Source organism: Aspergillus alliaceus (assembly GCF_009176365.1).
Source record: "Aspergillus alliaceus strain CBS 536.65 unplaced genomic scaffold BDW43scaffold_18, whole genome shotgun sequence".
In the NCBI taxonomy this organism is placed as follows: Eukaryota; Fungi; Ascomycota; class Eurotiomycetes; order Eurotiales; family Aspergillaceae; genus Aspergillus; species Aspergillus alliaceus.
The window spans coordinates 437,907-452,776 of record NW_022474701.1 but is presented as its reverse complement, the minus strand read 5'-3'; the positions used below and the strand labels follow the sequence as shown (position 1 = coordinate 452,776).

At 49.5% G+C, this 14,870-nt stretch overlaps 9 protein-coding genes across 9 annotated transcripts; 3 read left to right on the top strand and 6 right to left on the bottom strand.

Moving 5' to 3' along the window:
• Nucleotides 1-597: 597 nt before the first annotated feature.
• BDW43DRAFT_274557 (uncharacterized protein) lies at nucleotides 598-1,084 on the top strand. Its single transcript, XM_032041740.1, has one exon. It carries the CDS (start codon nucleotides 724-726, stop codon nucleotides 925-927), a length of 204 nt encoding a protein of 67 aa, XP_031901056.1. The 5' UTR covers nucleotides 598-723; the 3' UTR covers nucleotides 928-1,084.
• A 1,381-nt stretch (nucleotides 1,085-2,465) lies between these two features.
• BDW43DRAFT_310572 (uncharacterized protein) lies at nucleotides 2,466-4,593 on the bottom strand (the record flags this gene model as incomplete). Its single annotated transcript, XM_032046972.1, has 5 exons — nucleotides 2,466-2,636; nucleotides 2,704-2,761; nucleotides 3,974-4,170; nucleotides 4,226-4,387; nucleotides 4,411-4,593. 5 exons carry the CDS (start codon nucleotides 4,591-4,593, stop codon nucleotides 2,466-2,468), a joined length of 771 nt encoding a protein of 256 aa, XP_031901055.1.
• A 373-nt stretch (nucleotides 4,594-4,966) lies between these two features.
• BDW43DRAFT_310571 (uncharacterized protein) lies at nucleotides 4,967-6,137 on the top strand (the record flags this gene model as incomplete). The annotated part of the gene is made up of 4 exons (XM_032046971.1): nucleotides 4,967-5,190; nucleotides 5,248-5,461; nucleotides 5,537-5,900; nucleotides 5,965-6,137. 4 exons carry the CDS (start codon nucleotides 4,967-4,969, stop codon nucleotides 6,135-6,137), a joined length of 975 nt encoding a protein of 324 aa, XP_031901054.1.
• Nucleotides 6,138-6,464: 327 nt separating this feature from the next.
• On the bottom strand, nucleotides 6,465-6,836 carry BDW43DRAFT_310570 (uncharacterized protein; the record flags this gene model as incomplete). The annotated part of the gene is made up of 1 exon (XM_032046970.1): nucleotides 6,465-6,836. The coding sequence occupies one exon, from the start codon at nucleotides 6,834-6,836 to the stop codon at nucleotides 6,465-6,467; it is 372 nt and encodes a 123-aa protein (XP_031901053.1).
• Nucleotides 6,837-7,063: 227 nt separating this feature from the next.
• On the bottom strand, nucleotides 7,064-7,532 carry BDW43DRAFT_310569 (uncharacterized protein; the record flags this gene model as incomplete). The annotated part of the gene is made up of 2 exons (XM_032046969.1): nucleotides 7,064-7,102; nucleotides 7,176-7,532. 2 exons carry the CDS (start codon nucleotides 7,530-7,532, stop codon nucleotides 7,064-7,066), a joined length of 396 nt encoding a protein of 131 aa, XP_031901052.1.
• Nucleotides 7,533-8,720: 1,188 nt separating this feature from the next.
• On the bottom strand, nucleotides 8,721-9,593 carry BDW43DRAFT_299868 (glycoside hydrolase family 16 protein; the record flags this gene model as incomplete). The annotated part of the gene is made up of 1 exon (XM_032044798.1): nucleotides 8,721-9,593. One exon carries the CDS (start codon nucleotides 9,591-9,593, stop codon nucleotides 8,721-8,723), a length of 873 nt encoding a protein of 290 aa, XP_031901051.1.
• A 1,692-nt stretch (nucleotides 9,594-11,285) lies between these two features.
• On the top strand, nucleotides 11,286-12,930 carry BDW43DRAFT_65255 (DUF2855 family protein). The gene is made up of 2 exons (XM_032050341.1): nucleotides 11,286-12,372; nucleotides 12,433-12,930. The coding sequence occupies exons 1-2, from the start codon at nucleotides 11,323-11,325 to the stop codon at nucleotides 12,727-12,729; spliced, it is 1,347 nt and encodes a 448-aa protein (XP_031901050.1). The 5' UTR covers nucleotides 11,286-11,322; the 3' UTR covers nucleotides 12,730-12,930.
• A 15-nt stretch (nucleotides 12,931-12,945) lies between these two features.
• On the bottom strand, nucleotides 12,946-14,327 carry BDW43DRAFT_319031 (uncharacterized protein; the record flags this gene model as incomplete). Its single annotated transcript, XM_032048815.1, has 4 exons — nucleotides 12,946-13,644; nucleotides 13,698-13,850; nucleotides 13,908-13,979; nucleotides 14,036-14,327. The coding sequence occupies 4 exons, from the start codon at nucleotides 14,325-14,327 to the stop codon at nucleotides 13,481-13,483; spliced, it is 681 nt and encodes a 226-aa protein (XP_031901049.1). The 3' UTR covers nucleotides 12,946-13,480.
• Nucleotides 14,328-14,411: 84 nt separating this feature from the next.
• BDW43DRAFT_65261 (uncharacterized protein) lies at nucleotides 14,412-14,781 on the bottom strand. The gene has a single exon (XM_032050342.1). The coding sequence runs from the start codon at nucleotides 14,742-14,744 to the stop codon at nucleotides 14,496-14,498; it is 249 nt and encodes an 82-aa protein (XP_031901048.1). The 5' UTR covers nucleotides 14,745-14,781; the 3' UTR covers nucleotides 14,412-14,495.
• Nucleotides 14,782-14,870: the final 89 nt, after the last annotated feature.

The following is a 14,870-nucleotide window of genomic DNA, read 5'->3' as shown; positions in this document are numbered from 1 at the left end:
GTGGGAGGAGTACCGCCAGTCGGAGGCATACCGCCAGTAGGAGGAGTGCTGCCAGATGGGGGAGTGCCACCGGTAGGAGGAGTGCCGCCAGTCGGGGGAGTGCTACCAGTGGGGGGAGTACCGCCAGTTGGAATACAATCTTCGCCCTCCTCATTGTAATCACCCTCTTCACAAACTGGAATGCCGCCAGTGGGAGGAGTACCGCCAGTCGGGGGAGTGCCACCAGTAGGAGGAGTGCTGCCAGATGGGGGGGTGCCACCGGTAGGAGGAGTACCGCCAGTGGGAGGCATACCGCCAGTAGGAGGAGTGCTGCCAGATGGGGGTGTACCACCAGTAGGAGGAGTGCCGCCAGTCGGGGGAGTGCTGCCAGATGGGGGAGTGCCACCAGTGGGGGGAGTACCGCCAGTTGGAATACAATCTTCGCCCTCCTCATTGTAGTCACCCTCTTCACAAACTGGAATGCCGCCAGTGGGAGGAGTGCCACCAGTCGGGGGAGTGCCACCAGTAGGAGGAGTGCCGCCAGTAGGAGGAGTGCCGCCAGTGGGAGGAGTGCCACCAGTCGGGGGAGTGCCACCAGTCGGGGGAGTGCCACCAGTAGGAGGAGTGCCGCCAGTGGGAGGCATACCGCCAGTAGGAGGAGTACCACCAGTAGGAGGAGTACCGCCAGTAGGAGGAGTACCGCCAGTAGGAGGCATACCGCCAGTAGGAGGAGTGCCGCCGTTAATGTTGTTGGTCACCGTGTTGGAATTGTTATTGGTATTGGAGTTGTTATTGGTATTGGAATTGTTGTTCGTATTGGAATTGTTGTTAGTATTGGAATTGTCATTGGTGTTTGAATTGTCGTTGGTGTTGGTGTTGGTGTTGGTGTTGGTATCACATGGCGAGCAGAGGCCTAACTTGTTCATCTTGTGCTCTATCAAACCCTGAATTACAGGGAGGAAGGTGCGAGCCTTGAGACTGGCTGCTTCTTCACCACATGGTGGGCATAGGCTACCCATGGGGAAAAAGGTGCGAGCCTGCAGGCGAGAATGGGCCTTAGCCTCCGGGGCAAGGGCCGGGGCGGGGTCGGCCAAGCCGCGGTCACTGGTAGTCACAGACACCGGAACCGCCAGGGCCGTGGCCGACAAGGCAATAGTGCAAAGAGTGGAAGTCTTCATCTTTCCAAGAAGGAGCGGAAAGAAAAGAAAAGAAAGAACAGCAAAACAAGCAAATACTGCAAATTACAAGATAAGAAACTTGAAAGAGTGAATTGAATTAAATAGCGGGATGGAGATGTGATATCGAGGATCTCCTGGGTCCTTATATAACTTTCCTTTTCTTTTCTTCTGAGCACTGGGTGGTCGACCAGCGTCTCGGTAGGATTGATCCACGTTTGAAACCGTACTATCCACGATTTGAGTATAGCAAAAGCTAATCAGGTTTCAAAGAGGAACCTACACCCAGTTTTTGGGACAAGCTAGATTCCAGAACACAATTAACTAGTTACCAGCATCTGATATTCCATTACCTTCCTCGGACCGGATTATAATCTCCAGGTCCATAGCATTTCGCCCGTTGCAGAGGGAATTTGTACATATCCTATTATGAAATGGATCTAACCCACAAGTCTAGTCAATCCAATACCTCACATAGTCTAGCGGGATAAATAACTGTGTACAAGGACCCAACAACAGCCTCATGACCTGAGGGTGTCGATCTTGACTATATTGGTAAGGCCAGGGGAAATCCTCTCATCCAAGGCTTTTTGCGTCGGAAGAATCTTTGTCGAAGCACACAGATGTTAGCTGGTTTCCCATGCCAAATATAGAGATCGGGCCTTTCAGGATCCAAATTTGGTCCGATTAGAGTTCTCCGTCCCTGGACCCACACACCGCACTACGCCCTACCTTGAACCATTAAGGTCGTATTTACATAGCGCCAGCGAGGGCTAGACTTGGGCACTTGTGTCCCTTCTTTACCCGAATCTAGTGGTATTCTCTTTTGAAGCACAACACTTTTCTATAAATATCGAAATCCCAAACACACCATGGTTACATGCCCTTCTTTTCAGAAACGAATGTAACCTTCGCCCCTGTTTGAGTTAACTCCAGGTCCGAAACCTTATCTGAGAGCACTTCCTATTAGGGTTACATTAGGTGCAAAACATACGCGGGTTAGTTGCTTGTCCAAGGCCCACATGAGCGTTGCGCAGGTAGAGCGAGGTTGAACAACCTAATTATTCTACACCTGTGGCTGTCTCTACTCACTTGAGAAAACCATAGCCAAGATTCCGTACTGAAAGACCTTTGCTGTACTCCTGCCATGAAACGTGGCACCACTCTATCAAACCAAGAGCGAAACTATATCTCCATTAAGCATGGATGTAGAGGTGGACGGATAACCTACTGAAGGGTCTTCAGCTCACCGCCAAGAGCGATGATGTTTTCCTTTTTACCCTCTGGGACTTTGTATCTTTGATACCATTTCTATGGAGATTTTACATATCCTGGTAAGAAAGCTTCCACATCGTTTACGTCGGACAGTTTTGATGCAATCCGATCGTTGACGTCGATGGCTATGATCTTCCAGTCTGTCTGCCCTTCATCTATAACAGCCAAGGCGCCTAACTGCGGATCATCGTCGCCCGGAATCCCGGTCTAGGCATCTAATTCATCCGGACTTTCCCAGATCTACCCTGGTGTTAGATAATCGGATTACCCCTACCGGATAAAAAGCGGCCAAACTTTCCTGTGGTAAATCCTCCGTAGTTGCACCGAGTCCGCTGGAACGGCTCTATACTAGGATGTGTCTTCGTTTGCTCTGAACGGCATCATCCTTGATTGGGTTATGAAGTTCCTCTTTGCATATCTAGAACATTCTGTGTTAGAAACCCATCGCACATGGCTTCTTCTGGTGCATCTCGAATATCATGTTTATTACTTGTATCTCACAATCTGGAAATAAAGGGATATCTTTCCATGGTGATAGCGCCTGTCCGTTTCTTTCGAAAAGCAGACAGTCCCCCTCTAGTTCGCACCTCATAAAATTTTGGTACATCTCCTCGTGCTGTCATTTTCCTACCAACTATTGTTAGCCTGGGATACAGTCAGCTAGAGCTATTCAAATAGAAAGGCTCTGGAGATATATAGACAAGGTGAGGCAGGGAGCACGGATCAGGCGGATAAGGGTGGACCTCCAACAAGGCTCGAATCTGCCAAAACGCGACTCATAAACAGGTTTAAGAAGTAGCTTTTCTCATTAATATAGAAAAAATCAGCTTTTTTTTGAATTTTGGATTAGGCTGAAATAGTTATTTCTATAGTACGATATCTAACAGAACTGATGTTCTTCAAGTGCAGTATTAGTTTGGTAATGATTATTATATATATACTGTGGTATATCATTGCACATCTTTGATAACATGAACTACCCAAGGGTCTGTAGCATATTTACTAGGAATGAGGGATTCCGTATTTCCTAGTAATCTACCGATAAATTTTAAGGCATGCAATAATGAAATGAAGAGGTCTGATTTTTTATCTACTGACAAAATGAGCAATATTTATAGGCCTTAGAATGATCATTCAACTATACGATATCATAGTGTTGTGGCCTGACAATGGCCTGATATCGTGACCAAGCCAACAATATAAATTGAGTAGGATGGTGGCTGATAGCGGAGCCTTAGTGACAATTTTGATTGACATATCACTGGGATTTGGAGGCGGAAAGACACAGCGGGGCACATAGGCTGAGGTTGATAGATATATACTGACAGACGGGGCAGGGAAGAGTACAGTATAAGACAGCTATCGCACACTAATATATCACTATGTGCATATTGTTTAAAGAACAGAATATAGCAGATAGCACCTTAATTATGACACGACCCTCACCCAACCTTATAGCCCTTGGAAGATCCCTTGTAGGACATCTTCCCCTTGGACCCAACCTTCCCATGCCAAACTTCTTCATTGAATCCATGATGACGTACACAGTATCCTGAGCGCCGATAGGGAAGTCAATGTTACCGTGCTTGCCCTTGCCCTGCACACAGAACGCGTACGAGCCATACTGCACGAACTGATGCTGCGACCTGATCGCGTTCTCAACCTCCCATTTGCTATTCGTATTCGCGATATTTTTCATGATCTGCATGCGGTCCAATACGGTCAGGGAGGCGTCACTAGTCTAGTCGATGAACGTTGAGTCGCGGCAATGGTTTGGCGACAGATAGATCACACACGGGCCGTTTGAGGGCGTCGGTGTCCGGGCTGCTGCCGTAGTCCCAGGCACGGTAGGCAATATCAGCACTGCATACTGAAAAGCGGGTGAGGCCTGGCGTGGTGATGTTGTCATTGTAGAAGTCCTCGAGGATTGTCTCGTCCTCTGTGTCGGCTGAAGCGTCCTATTCAGGATGTAGGTACGGACCGATCCAATGATGAGATCATCCATGGTGATATTTCCAAACATCTCTTTCCCCATCGAGTCTACACCCGATGGTGCAGAGAATTGGTTATCAAGGCAAGCGTTCTCCATACCGGTAGTGGCTTTCCCACCCGGTGTGGCAAGATAGTTGCGTTGATTGCGGTAGCAGCCCTTTGTCAGTTTCATCGTGTCCTTGTTCAGACAACCTTGATCGTGGAGCCTTCAACAAACTTGTGGTCAGGGATGAGCTCTGTTAGCGCGTCGGTTCCTTCATCAGTGCCGCTAACTAGTTCGGCCGGCAACTTCTCTACAACCTCGCCCCAGGCATCGATTGATTGGCTGTGTATTTGGTGAACGCGTTGTGCTTCTCTGGAGTCCAGTCATCCCTGTTTATCCACTAATTAGCTAGTTAGTGCAGAAGCCGGCAACAGCGCCTACTGTTAAGGGCCATTTAGCAAGCCATTAGCAATGGTTGTAGGCAGTGGTACGACGACACGGCCGCAGTAGGCATTGATTTCCCGGGGAGTAGATTCTTTAGGATCACAAAGAACGCGAGATAATGTCATCGGTGCCCTTGTTCGCCGGGAGGAATATCGGGGATATCAGGTACCTGGATGAAGGAAGTATGTTAGCTGTGTATACCAAGTATAACATGTCGAAGAACATCCTCCAGGATTCTCACAGTCAATGTCCACCCGTCCGTACTTCGAGTCTTGACGAAGTTGGCAATGTTAGTGGCCATTGTCAACTGGTTGGTGGCTTTGACTCCCTGCGGAAAGTGGTGTAAGTGCTGGGGTTAGTCGAGAAATCCTAGCCGCCAAGATAGATGATGTTTCTCAGTCCGAGGACTTTCATGAATTCCCAAACTCATATTCGGTTAGAACGCCGTCTCTTCCACATTCTAGTCCCTATCAGAGTTTTCCAATTTCAATCTCCTCTCACCACTGGTGCTAGCATGGGTTTCCTTCCTTGGCACTGGCTTCTCCTGGCTCTAACGCACGGCGGCCTCTCTTGCAGTTGGGCGTCCAACTCTCCAATTCCAGCGGTTGCAGTGGTAGACTTAATATCCCCAAGGAATGAGGGCTGACCCCCTTTGCCACTGAATCCTGTCATATTCGCCATTCAAAAGCCGAGCCTGCTGAAGAGCTTTGATCCGAGCATTCGCTGGTATATAGAACAACAAAATGTCAGTACCAATGATAGGGTCCATACAGGGGGCGCGATCCAAGGACGGAAGATCAAAACTTCCAGCAGCGATCCGTACGTATCGTATGCTAGCACTAGCCATTTGACTAAGGAAGAAACCTTCATGTTTACCTGGGAGCTCTGTATGTACAACTGCTCGCAGGACCCGACGACAGGCCACGAAACGGTTGGGAATCACGATGCACGCCTCCGCCAGCTCTACTTCTCCATTAAGAACAATACTTCGCCGCCAGACTTTGTCGCTGCAACCGAGGATAACACCAGCAACAAAGTCGCTAGCTCGGGCTGTAAATGTCCCGGATCTGTTGGAGGGCTCGCAAAAAGAAACCTGGGCTGGACCCTCCTGTGCAGTCACTCTAGATATGCGGCGTACACCCAGTCCTTGCAAGGTCAAGATTGACTCCTCAGATGCAGTAAGTATTTCCGCCGCCTTGGCCTCTGTTGCCTGTGCATCCCGAGCCGCACAGGGATGGGCTGCCCAAGCCCATCATCTGAGAGTGCACCTTCTACCACCTAATCGCTGATCGGTGAGGTATGGATATTGGCATTGCTACGCTGCTTGCTTACAGTCTCGTATGCTTCCTGTTGACCATCTCGGTGTGACATGTCGTGTTGCTTTCCAGCGACGCCTTAGTGTGTCGTAAGTTAGTCGCTTGAATCTTTCCCCAATTAGATAATGCTCTATTGGGGTGTAAGGAATTTATATACGAGTTCATTCGAGACCAAGGAATTTTGTTTCATCAATGTGTTAAAGAAGCTTGTATAGTTTTCCCCAAGCGGGATCCCACCGATAACAATGAATCTCTGAGATCAGCCCCTGTAGACGCACACGTTACTGGTATAGACGCAGCTCATGACCCTTCACGATCCAAGATACGAAGAGATAGACTGAAGTCATTGCCCCACAACTGTCCTTCGCAGAGCACCCTCCCTTCCTCGAGGTCATTCCGTCTATAGCTTGGGTTGATTTCGGGCTGATCAGACGGGGTGGGCTCTTCCACGGCTGGTTCTGCTATGGATCGCACCGGACTCACTCCCATTGTATCCCCCGGAGCAGTTTTTGGGGTCGCCGAATTCTCAACGACATCTAGTATGGGCGAGTCAATGAGCATACGTTCGATATCTTGCCACGTGCTCTCGCCATTCCGGTCTTTAGGGAAGTTGTAGACCAAACTACCATCCTTATATGCCAGGAAGTATACGTCATCCTCAAAGTGGCTCATACTAATATAAAGAGGCGTGGGGCCGTACATGAGATGCTACTCGAGTCCTTTGAAATCCCCTTTGAGATCGTAGTCCACCCGGTGATTTTTGTATATTACAACATAGGCTCCCCCAGTGCCCATGGCGGTGTAATATGCCTTACCGTGTAGCTTATCCTTTAACTTGAGCTTGTGTGTAAGATCGGCTGGCAATCCTTTCCAATCTTCTTCCCCAAAAGTGAGCGGCCTCAGAACCCCCCATCATTATCGGCGAAGACATGAACACACTACCATATGTCAGCAGACATACGCGACTTGGTTAAAAGAAAGAAAAGAACAGAAAGAGAGGAAGAGGCCTACTTCAGGAGCACCACATTCCTGCACCCATGATGCCAAGTCTGGATAGGCCTTCTCAGTCGCCTCGGAGAAGTGTATGGTCGGTAACTTAAACTTCGCTTTCCATCTCGATAAATGGGATAAATTGCTTCTGTCATCCCCATAGCAAAAGGACGGATCGGCGATATCGTCGAACTCGTCATGAATCGGTGGGTACACTAGCCACGCCGCTCTTCCGCCTTTATCCAAGATGCTGTGCACTGCAAGGGATGCGGGCAATCTGTTTTTCGGTCGAGCTCCCGGGACACGAACATATGCGGTACGCCGCGGGCCGAAGAAGAAGAGGAAGTTGGAGGATACAAGCCAGTCTTCTATAGCCATCGTGTAAATGTTGTCAACTAACTGTCTGTACGGGATAAGTTTTATGAGAAGAACGCTGTGGAAATGTCTTCTCGAGAAACACGGATATTTCTGGTTCCCCCAGGGCAATAAAAACGGGCCAACAGCCAGCCTTGTGCAGGTAAAAATCACACGATTGGAGAGTAAGCCGATATCCCTTGAGTTACATTCCCCACGCTGGCCCTCGCACTATAACTCGAACAGGAACTGCTCAACAGACTCTACGTCAGCATTGATATATGGAACCACAGCCTTGCAGCCCGTTATGGGGGCTGGCTCTCAAGAAGGATTCAGTGAAACTTCCCCACAGCGACATGACAGACAAGGATGTGCAGTTGACGTGGGCATTGTGGAGGGTGACATTGAAGGATAGGTCAGTAGAGCCATGCAGAGACGCAGGAAGACACCATCTGAAGCCCACGTGGTGCTGTCCTGAATACAGTGTATATCCTCGCCAAGGGAAACCCCTTGCTATCTATAACACGTGTTGAAAATAGACATCATGCTCGGAGAGATCTATCTTGGATGCTGTCGGGCTTGCAGACATAAATCCACAAATGATCGCCCACGGGAATAACGCCCAATATATGGCCCAGAACGCCCTTCAAGTCGGATGGAAACCGCAAATCCGGGTTTGCTCGATCTTTCTGGTCGCATAAGCTTGTTCACTGAACTATTCCTTCATCGGACTAGTGGTGGGACAGATGCAACGTTGAACCCTGTAGTACCTCATGCACGCTGGACACGCTACCCTAAGAAGAGGCTCCAATCCAGTCCTTTTACCAGTAGAGAAACTGCAACCTGGTCAACTCTTTAGGCGGATTCACCATGGGTTCGATGCTGGCGGCAAAGCCTCGGACATCTATCTCCCGTGTATCGGGTGTCAATGTACCCTGTGCTCTAGCTCTGAATAAGAGTACCGCTATTGATCATCTAACAGTTCTGCCTACCAAAGGTTTGTGTATTTGCTACGGACACTGGGTAGAGGGTCCGAGATCAGTCCGCTCGGGACGCTGCAGGCCTGGGGAATGATTGTCCTTGATTTTTGGACTAACAGCTATTATAAGTGACGGTATAAGCCCACAAATTCAGACAGCAGTTTTATATGCGGTTGCTGAGTTACATAAAGTATGATTAGACGGATCTCCAGCAATCACAGACGCCAGGCGGCTATGCCCTTCTGTACTCGTTCCAAACACGCACATAATCGACCTCCATCTGAACCTCCCCACCATCCGCTGTCGTGGCATTCGGTGCACCGGGCCAATTTCCACCTACTGCGACATTGAGTAATAGGAAATGGCCCTTATGTGCAACGGCTTCCCATGTTGCCGAATTGTTGACTCTGGCCGCAGGAATCTCAAATACCTTCCTCCCGTCCAGGTACCATCGTAGCTTCTCTTGATACCAGGCCCTGACATTTCGATCGACTTCAAAGCCCACGGTGTGCCATTCACAGCCAGTCCAATCCACACCACCACTACCAATCCCATTCGTCTCGTCACATGGCCCACCTGGGGATGTCCCGCAATGCAGTGTGTTGTATACCTTTGGCATTCCATTCACAACCTCGGCAATGTCCCACTCTGAAGCCGCGGGCCAGTTTGTACGGTTCCACCGGAAGTCCATGCCGAGCGCCCAGAATGCAGGCCAGATCCCCTGTTGTCTCCTGGCGGGTGCACAGCCGGTTTTGAGACGGCCTTCAATGAAGAGCCTGCCTCCTGGCGTGGCGGCAAAGTCGGAGCGCTGGGTCTCGATTCGCCCCGACGTCCAGGTGTTGTTTCGTACGCGAGGGGTGATCAGAAGTGTGTTGAACGGTGTGACACGGATATTGGATGGAGCACTGGTGTACCTCTGGGCTTCGTTGTTTCCCCACCTTGGAGCGCCATCAGGGTAGGACGTGCCGAGGTCGATGATCCAATTCTCTGATGCGGGCAAATGGGACCCCAGTGTATAATCAAATTCATCATTCCATGTAAGCTGGTAGCCACGAGCAAGTGGTGCGGGCAGTGAGGGATGAAACACAGATGTGCCTGGTCCCATTGCGCGATGGCTATGTGAGTGGACATGGTGTCGATTGCCAGCTTTGGCACCCGCCACGAATATCAAGACAGAGATTATAAAGAGAATCATCATAGCAGACGAGGATCTGCGTATCGGAAGATCAAAACAGTTAAGTAGGGGTAAAAGTCAGCACGGGGTGAAAAGAATAAGCTCTGCAGACTTATAAGCACTGAATCGTCTCACGCCCGTACGCTGCGTCGCTACTTGCGATGGCGCTATATATTTATCACATCGTAGACCAAGCCCCTAAAAGGATCGTCTGCTATACTGGATCGGGTATTGGATCGACAGGGACGGAAAGCCCGGGAAAAGTGAAACTTTTGGATCCTTCATAGTTCCAGAACTTTTGCGATATATCTCATGCATCAGCGAACAAGGGTTATCTAAACATCAATGCCCATGTAAGAGGGGGTACAGGGTCTCGATAGGCACTAAATATATAAGGGCCGCTTTCAACAATGCGTATGTCCAAATAATGGAGCGATATTAATATATAATGTGATCGTCAGTCAAAGGAAAAGCAACCTTACTAGTGTTTCAGATTATCCGCTTTTATAACAAGGTTGCCTGGATCCAGACCTAGTTTTGGCAGTAAGTTTGCTAGCCGAACATAATTAAATTAACCACATTTCGCCCATTCGTTGCAAGCTGAGCTTTATTATTATAGTCCTAGACCTAGATCGCTCTGGTCAAATCCTGCAGACGCCGCACTCCGTGGATGTCCTCGGAATGGGATCATATTTGCCGAAAATATGCTCATGAAGAGTAGTAGTCTGGTGAAAGATCATAGTTGGTGTCCCCGGAATGCCTCCAACACAATTTGGCTGCTCCGGCTGCAGGCCCCTTTTAACCAGGAGAAGGTCTCCGCGGCGTGGGCACATAGCCGTCGGTCGGCAAGCCAAAGTCAGCGGACTTTGGACTCTTGGACACGAGGGTAGGGATCTACTCCTGGCGCTTGTGACTTGAGGCTCATACATACATAATTGCGTTCCACCAAGAGTTGCCCTTAGCTTGGGCAGGGCCTTAGCCACAACGATGGCCCCAGTATCACGGCCCTTCCTTGGCCTTTATAAGACACTGTTTAATACGACTACGTCGCGACTAATTATCGACCTGCCAGCTGGACTCGACTGTCTCCGGAACTGAAGTCAAATGTATCGAGATTATATCAAGATAACATTCAACTAGATCCGCTGGCAGTTGTATTACCTTTCCCGGTACTATAATAGTTCTATCGGTCGTTCTTCATGCGGTAACAGTTCCGCTCAATCACGAAGCTAACTGTTTACGAACGCTAAAGCTGTGATTGAGGTAGCCTTGTGAAGGGTGCAGTGCGGCACAGGATGCAGTGAAAAACGTCATGCAGAGCTCTACGTGGTATATTTATGCTGTCTCATCCAAATCATTGCTTCCAACATATCTCAACTTCGCGCCACGATATCGACTACCGAAGGATATGAGGGTATCTAAACCATTCAGAAAAAGGTTAGGAAGGTACAGGGATTATCATTATCTTAGGTCTATTGGGCTTAGTCTCTGTCATGGTGGATCTACTAATATAGACGTGCTCTAGGCCTTAAACTTCCAACATGCCAATTCCAATGAACAGAAACGATTGGATACAAAACCCACGAATCGGAGATGTTTGGCACATATCTTAATGGTATAAATCTCACGCATCCCCCGAAATCTTATTCTTGACCCCATCATGCTGACTTCTCTGCTACCACCAATCAACAAGATGGAGGTCCATGTCGTGTTCAAAGGAAATAATTGGGAGCATGCGGTCGCAACGCTCGATGACCATGAATACGAGAAGCACAGCCTTCCCCCATCTTGTGTTCGTGTTCGACCCGTACTGATCTCCCTTACCTCGAATAATCTAAGTTATGCTCGAGGAGGTGAAGTCCTTCATTGGTGGGACACGTATCCCGTGCCCACACAGGTTTCCCCCCCATACAATGACCAGAAATCATGGGGAATCGTACCCACCTGGGGCTTTGCGATCGTGACAGAATCGACTTTGGGCATCGCCCCGGGGACGGTCTTGTGGGGTTTCTGGCCCACTGCAGATATCGCCGTTTCGCTCAAGCTCCAGCCCTCAGAGCCGAAGGGCCACTGGACCGAGATCAGTGAACCCAGACAACGCTTAATGACCGTCTATAATGCTTATTCAGAAGAAGGCCATATTTCGCTCCCTATATCCACCCCGAAGACTATCTCGTCACTGTTCTCGGAAGAGGCACTCCAGCGGATGGCATGGGAATCCCTTTTCCGTCCAACCTGGCAGACGGGGTATCTCCTCAGCCGGCATACGTTCACTTCGAGTCCCGGGACACAACCGCCTGTTCATCCTTTAGGGATAGGTCTGCCCTGGACGGCTGAGGATGCCGACCTTTCCGCTGCGGTGGTGATTAGCCTATCTGCATCGAGCAAAACAGGCCGGTCATTTGCATACCATATGTTCCAGCGGAGCGCTGCTGAGGGGCCGTTGGGCCTCCTCCAGGTATCGCAGACGCCGTCTCTTTTAGAGCCTGTCGCAGGGAAATTGGGTGCCTCCATTCTCTCCAAATGTGTCACATATGACCAATCGAGCAAGTCAATCGAGTGGATAACCCAGTTGAAACCAACGAGAATCGTTCTCGTGGACTTCGGCGCCCGCGCTGGTACACTCAACCAACTACTTTCCAGTATCAAGGGCCATGCAGCTCTCGGGCAACTCAAACTGGCGATAATCCAGGTTGGCTCCGAGCAAAAGGTAAGTCACAAGCTAACCGATCCACCTCCCTCAGGTACTAACCCAATATTTGATGCTTAGGTCTATTCCACAGACGAACTCAAACGAAATCGAGAGTTAATGGAAACGATGGGAAAGATCCAGTTTAATACTTCAGCGGTGCGCGATGCGGCTGTTCAATTGGAAGGCGCGCAAGAGTATTCTAGCTGTGTAAACCCTGTGTGGGAGAAATGGGTAGGGATCAGCCACGAGATTGCACCAGACATCCACGTCACTCTTGGTCGAGGGATCTCTGGCAATGAAGGGATTGAGAAGGGGTGGAGCAGGCTGTGCCAAGGGTCTGTGGGTTCTCGGGAAGGATTGGTGTACCTCATGTAGATCTGACTTCAAAGCACCTCCCAGTCCCATAAGGCTCCTTTCGTATATATTCAGAGGATAAACCAGTCAGTTCCAAATGCCCAAAGGTCCGGCAACCCATAATCGTCATCCGAAGCCTTTTGGAATACTATCGTGTTTTTCAGTTCCTGAAACCGGTCCAAATCGCGATCATCTCGCAAATAGTGACTGGTAAATAGCAGCGAGGGGGTTTCCCCTTCCTAGTAGGACCATGATGCCCCGAATGGAAAGCAATGTAGATTCGGTAGCCTCTGCCTGAGCGGAGTGGATGCGCTCATGCTTCGGATTAGCCTATTGGGTAGTTGGTGTATTGATTCTCGTATATCTAGCTCCCCTAGATCTTAGCTCCACCAGCTGTGTCCAGAGCTCTTCTTGATGTGGGCATTATGTGGCTCTTCGAGTGACATAAGAATGGGTATCTATCACCCTCATCCTCCGATGTGTCCAGCATATGGACGCCTTGGTCCGAATCGTACATAGTTGCAGATCAAATTGCTCTTCACAACGTGTGCCTTTACTGAGGACAATGATGTAGCACATCCTGTCCAGCCTACAAGTATTGCTGTTATGATGCCCTTGGCAAGGCATCTGATGGAAATTAAACTTCGGTGACATGTACTGCGATCAGCTGAGTAAGGATGAATGCTAAACTGCTATTGATCTTAATACTATTGCTACTCGAGAGAAATGAATAACGAGGCAGAAGCTCACGACGCATTCACAAATTGTCTTTCTAGTCAGAGAAGGTGTATTCTGGAATGCCAAAGGTGGTAATGGTCCAGGACTTGCCGCCGTCGCTGGTGGTCATGTCGCCGCCGGTGACGCCCTCTCCCTTGGAAAGAGTGTTGATATAATTGGGATCAGCAACATCAAGAATGATCTTGGTATCGGTCCAGGCTAATGGAGATGTTAGTTTGGCGAATGCGGGCTTGGAAATGGTGATAACTTACAGTGGGCGCCAACAGTGCCACAGTTGTTCTCTGCACACTCCACTGAGCTACCCCAGCCCTGTGCGAGGCCATCACTGGTGGACAGGGTCGAGACAGTTTTCCCATTCACCTGTAGAGTCTGGGTATAATTTCCACTCGCATCGTCGAACTTATCTGCGCATGGTTAGAACACACTCCCAGTGTTGAGGTGAATCTGCCGGTGTTTCTTACAGTGCATCGTTACCTTATCCCCCTTGCCGCCGTTCGCCTGGCCATCGCCATACAGGGGCATCTGTGAGGTTTCTATCAAGCACAACAGTCAGAACCAGAATTAGCAGCGGCTTTGGGGGAACACGAACCGCTAGTCTTCATGAGCGTGTAGGCATACATGGTCCAGTCGCTCTGTTGCCAGTTGTCGGCAATGGACTGGATCAAGTCACCATTCGAGGTGCCCATACCGACCCACAGGGAGGTGATGGCATCCGATGATCCCCCGCTGGGTACATTTGGCAGGATAAGAGTCGAAGTGGCTTCGCGGATGAACGAGTTGGAAGCAACCGGGCCAGTACTCAGCGCTGGACCCATGGCGGCGTTCACTGAGGTGATGCTGACAGTGGCAAGAGCCACCAGGACTTGGTTGCGGGAATTCATTATGGTGGATGTGCGTTTGATAGTTGTGAAGAGAAAGATCAACCGGTCTTGTTGCTCTGCAAACGAAGATCAAAGCGGAGGGCAAGTCGGCTCTTTAAATGCCGACATGGTGATTAATTACCTACACCACGTCCCCTTAATATAGCGGTCATTGATGAACAATATCTTTCATTCTCCACTAGTGAGGGTACGCCCTTTCTGGGCACTCCGGAAAATCTGGACATTCGGCATAATTCCAAGCATCCGGCAGTTGGAGGTCCGGCAAGCTAAGCATCGAGTTTCATCTATTTGTGGTAAACTAGTGCCGCAGACTCCTACGACCCACACACCCTCTCGACGTCCTATTCTATTCCTCGTAAACCTTCCTTGTCTAGGTTGAAGTGGACTGATTATCCTCCAATCAGCTTGTGATGGCATCCTAGTACCCTGAAGGTGCTTACTCCGGAGTACAACCGGTTGAACGAGGTGTTATATCTGAGTGCTTCTATTATTGTGGGGCGTCTACTGTTACATCCGGGGCCTTTGACATAGGGCTAGCCGAAA

Coding starts and splice junctions, on each gene's coding strand:
- BDW43DRAFT_274557 (XM_032041740.1), top strand. CDS start 724: ATGTTGTTGGTCACCGTGTTGGAATTGTTATTGGTATTGGAGTTGTTA.
- BDW43DRAFT_65261 (XM_032050342.1), bottom strand. CDS start 14,744: ATGCCATCACAAGCTGATTGGAGGATAATCAGTCCACTTCAACCTAGA.
- BDW43DRAFT_65255 (XM_032050341.1), top strand. CDS start 11,323: ATGCTGACTTCTCTGCTACCACCAATCAACAAGATGGAGGTCCATGTC. Junction 12,373..12,432: donor AGGTTGGCTCCGAGCAAAAG/GTAAGTCACAAG, acceptor TTTGATGCTTAG/GTCTATTCCACAGACGAACT.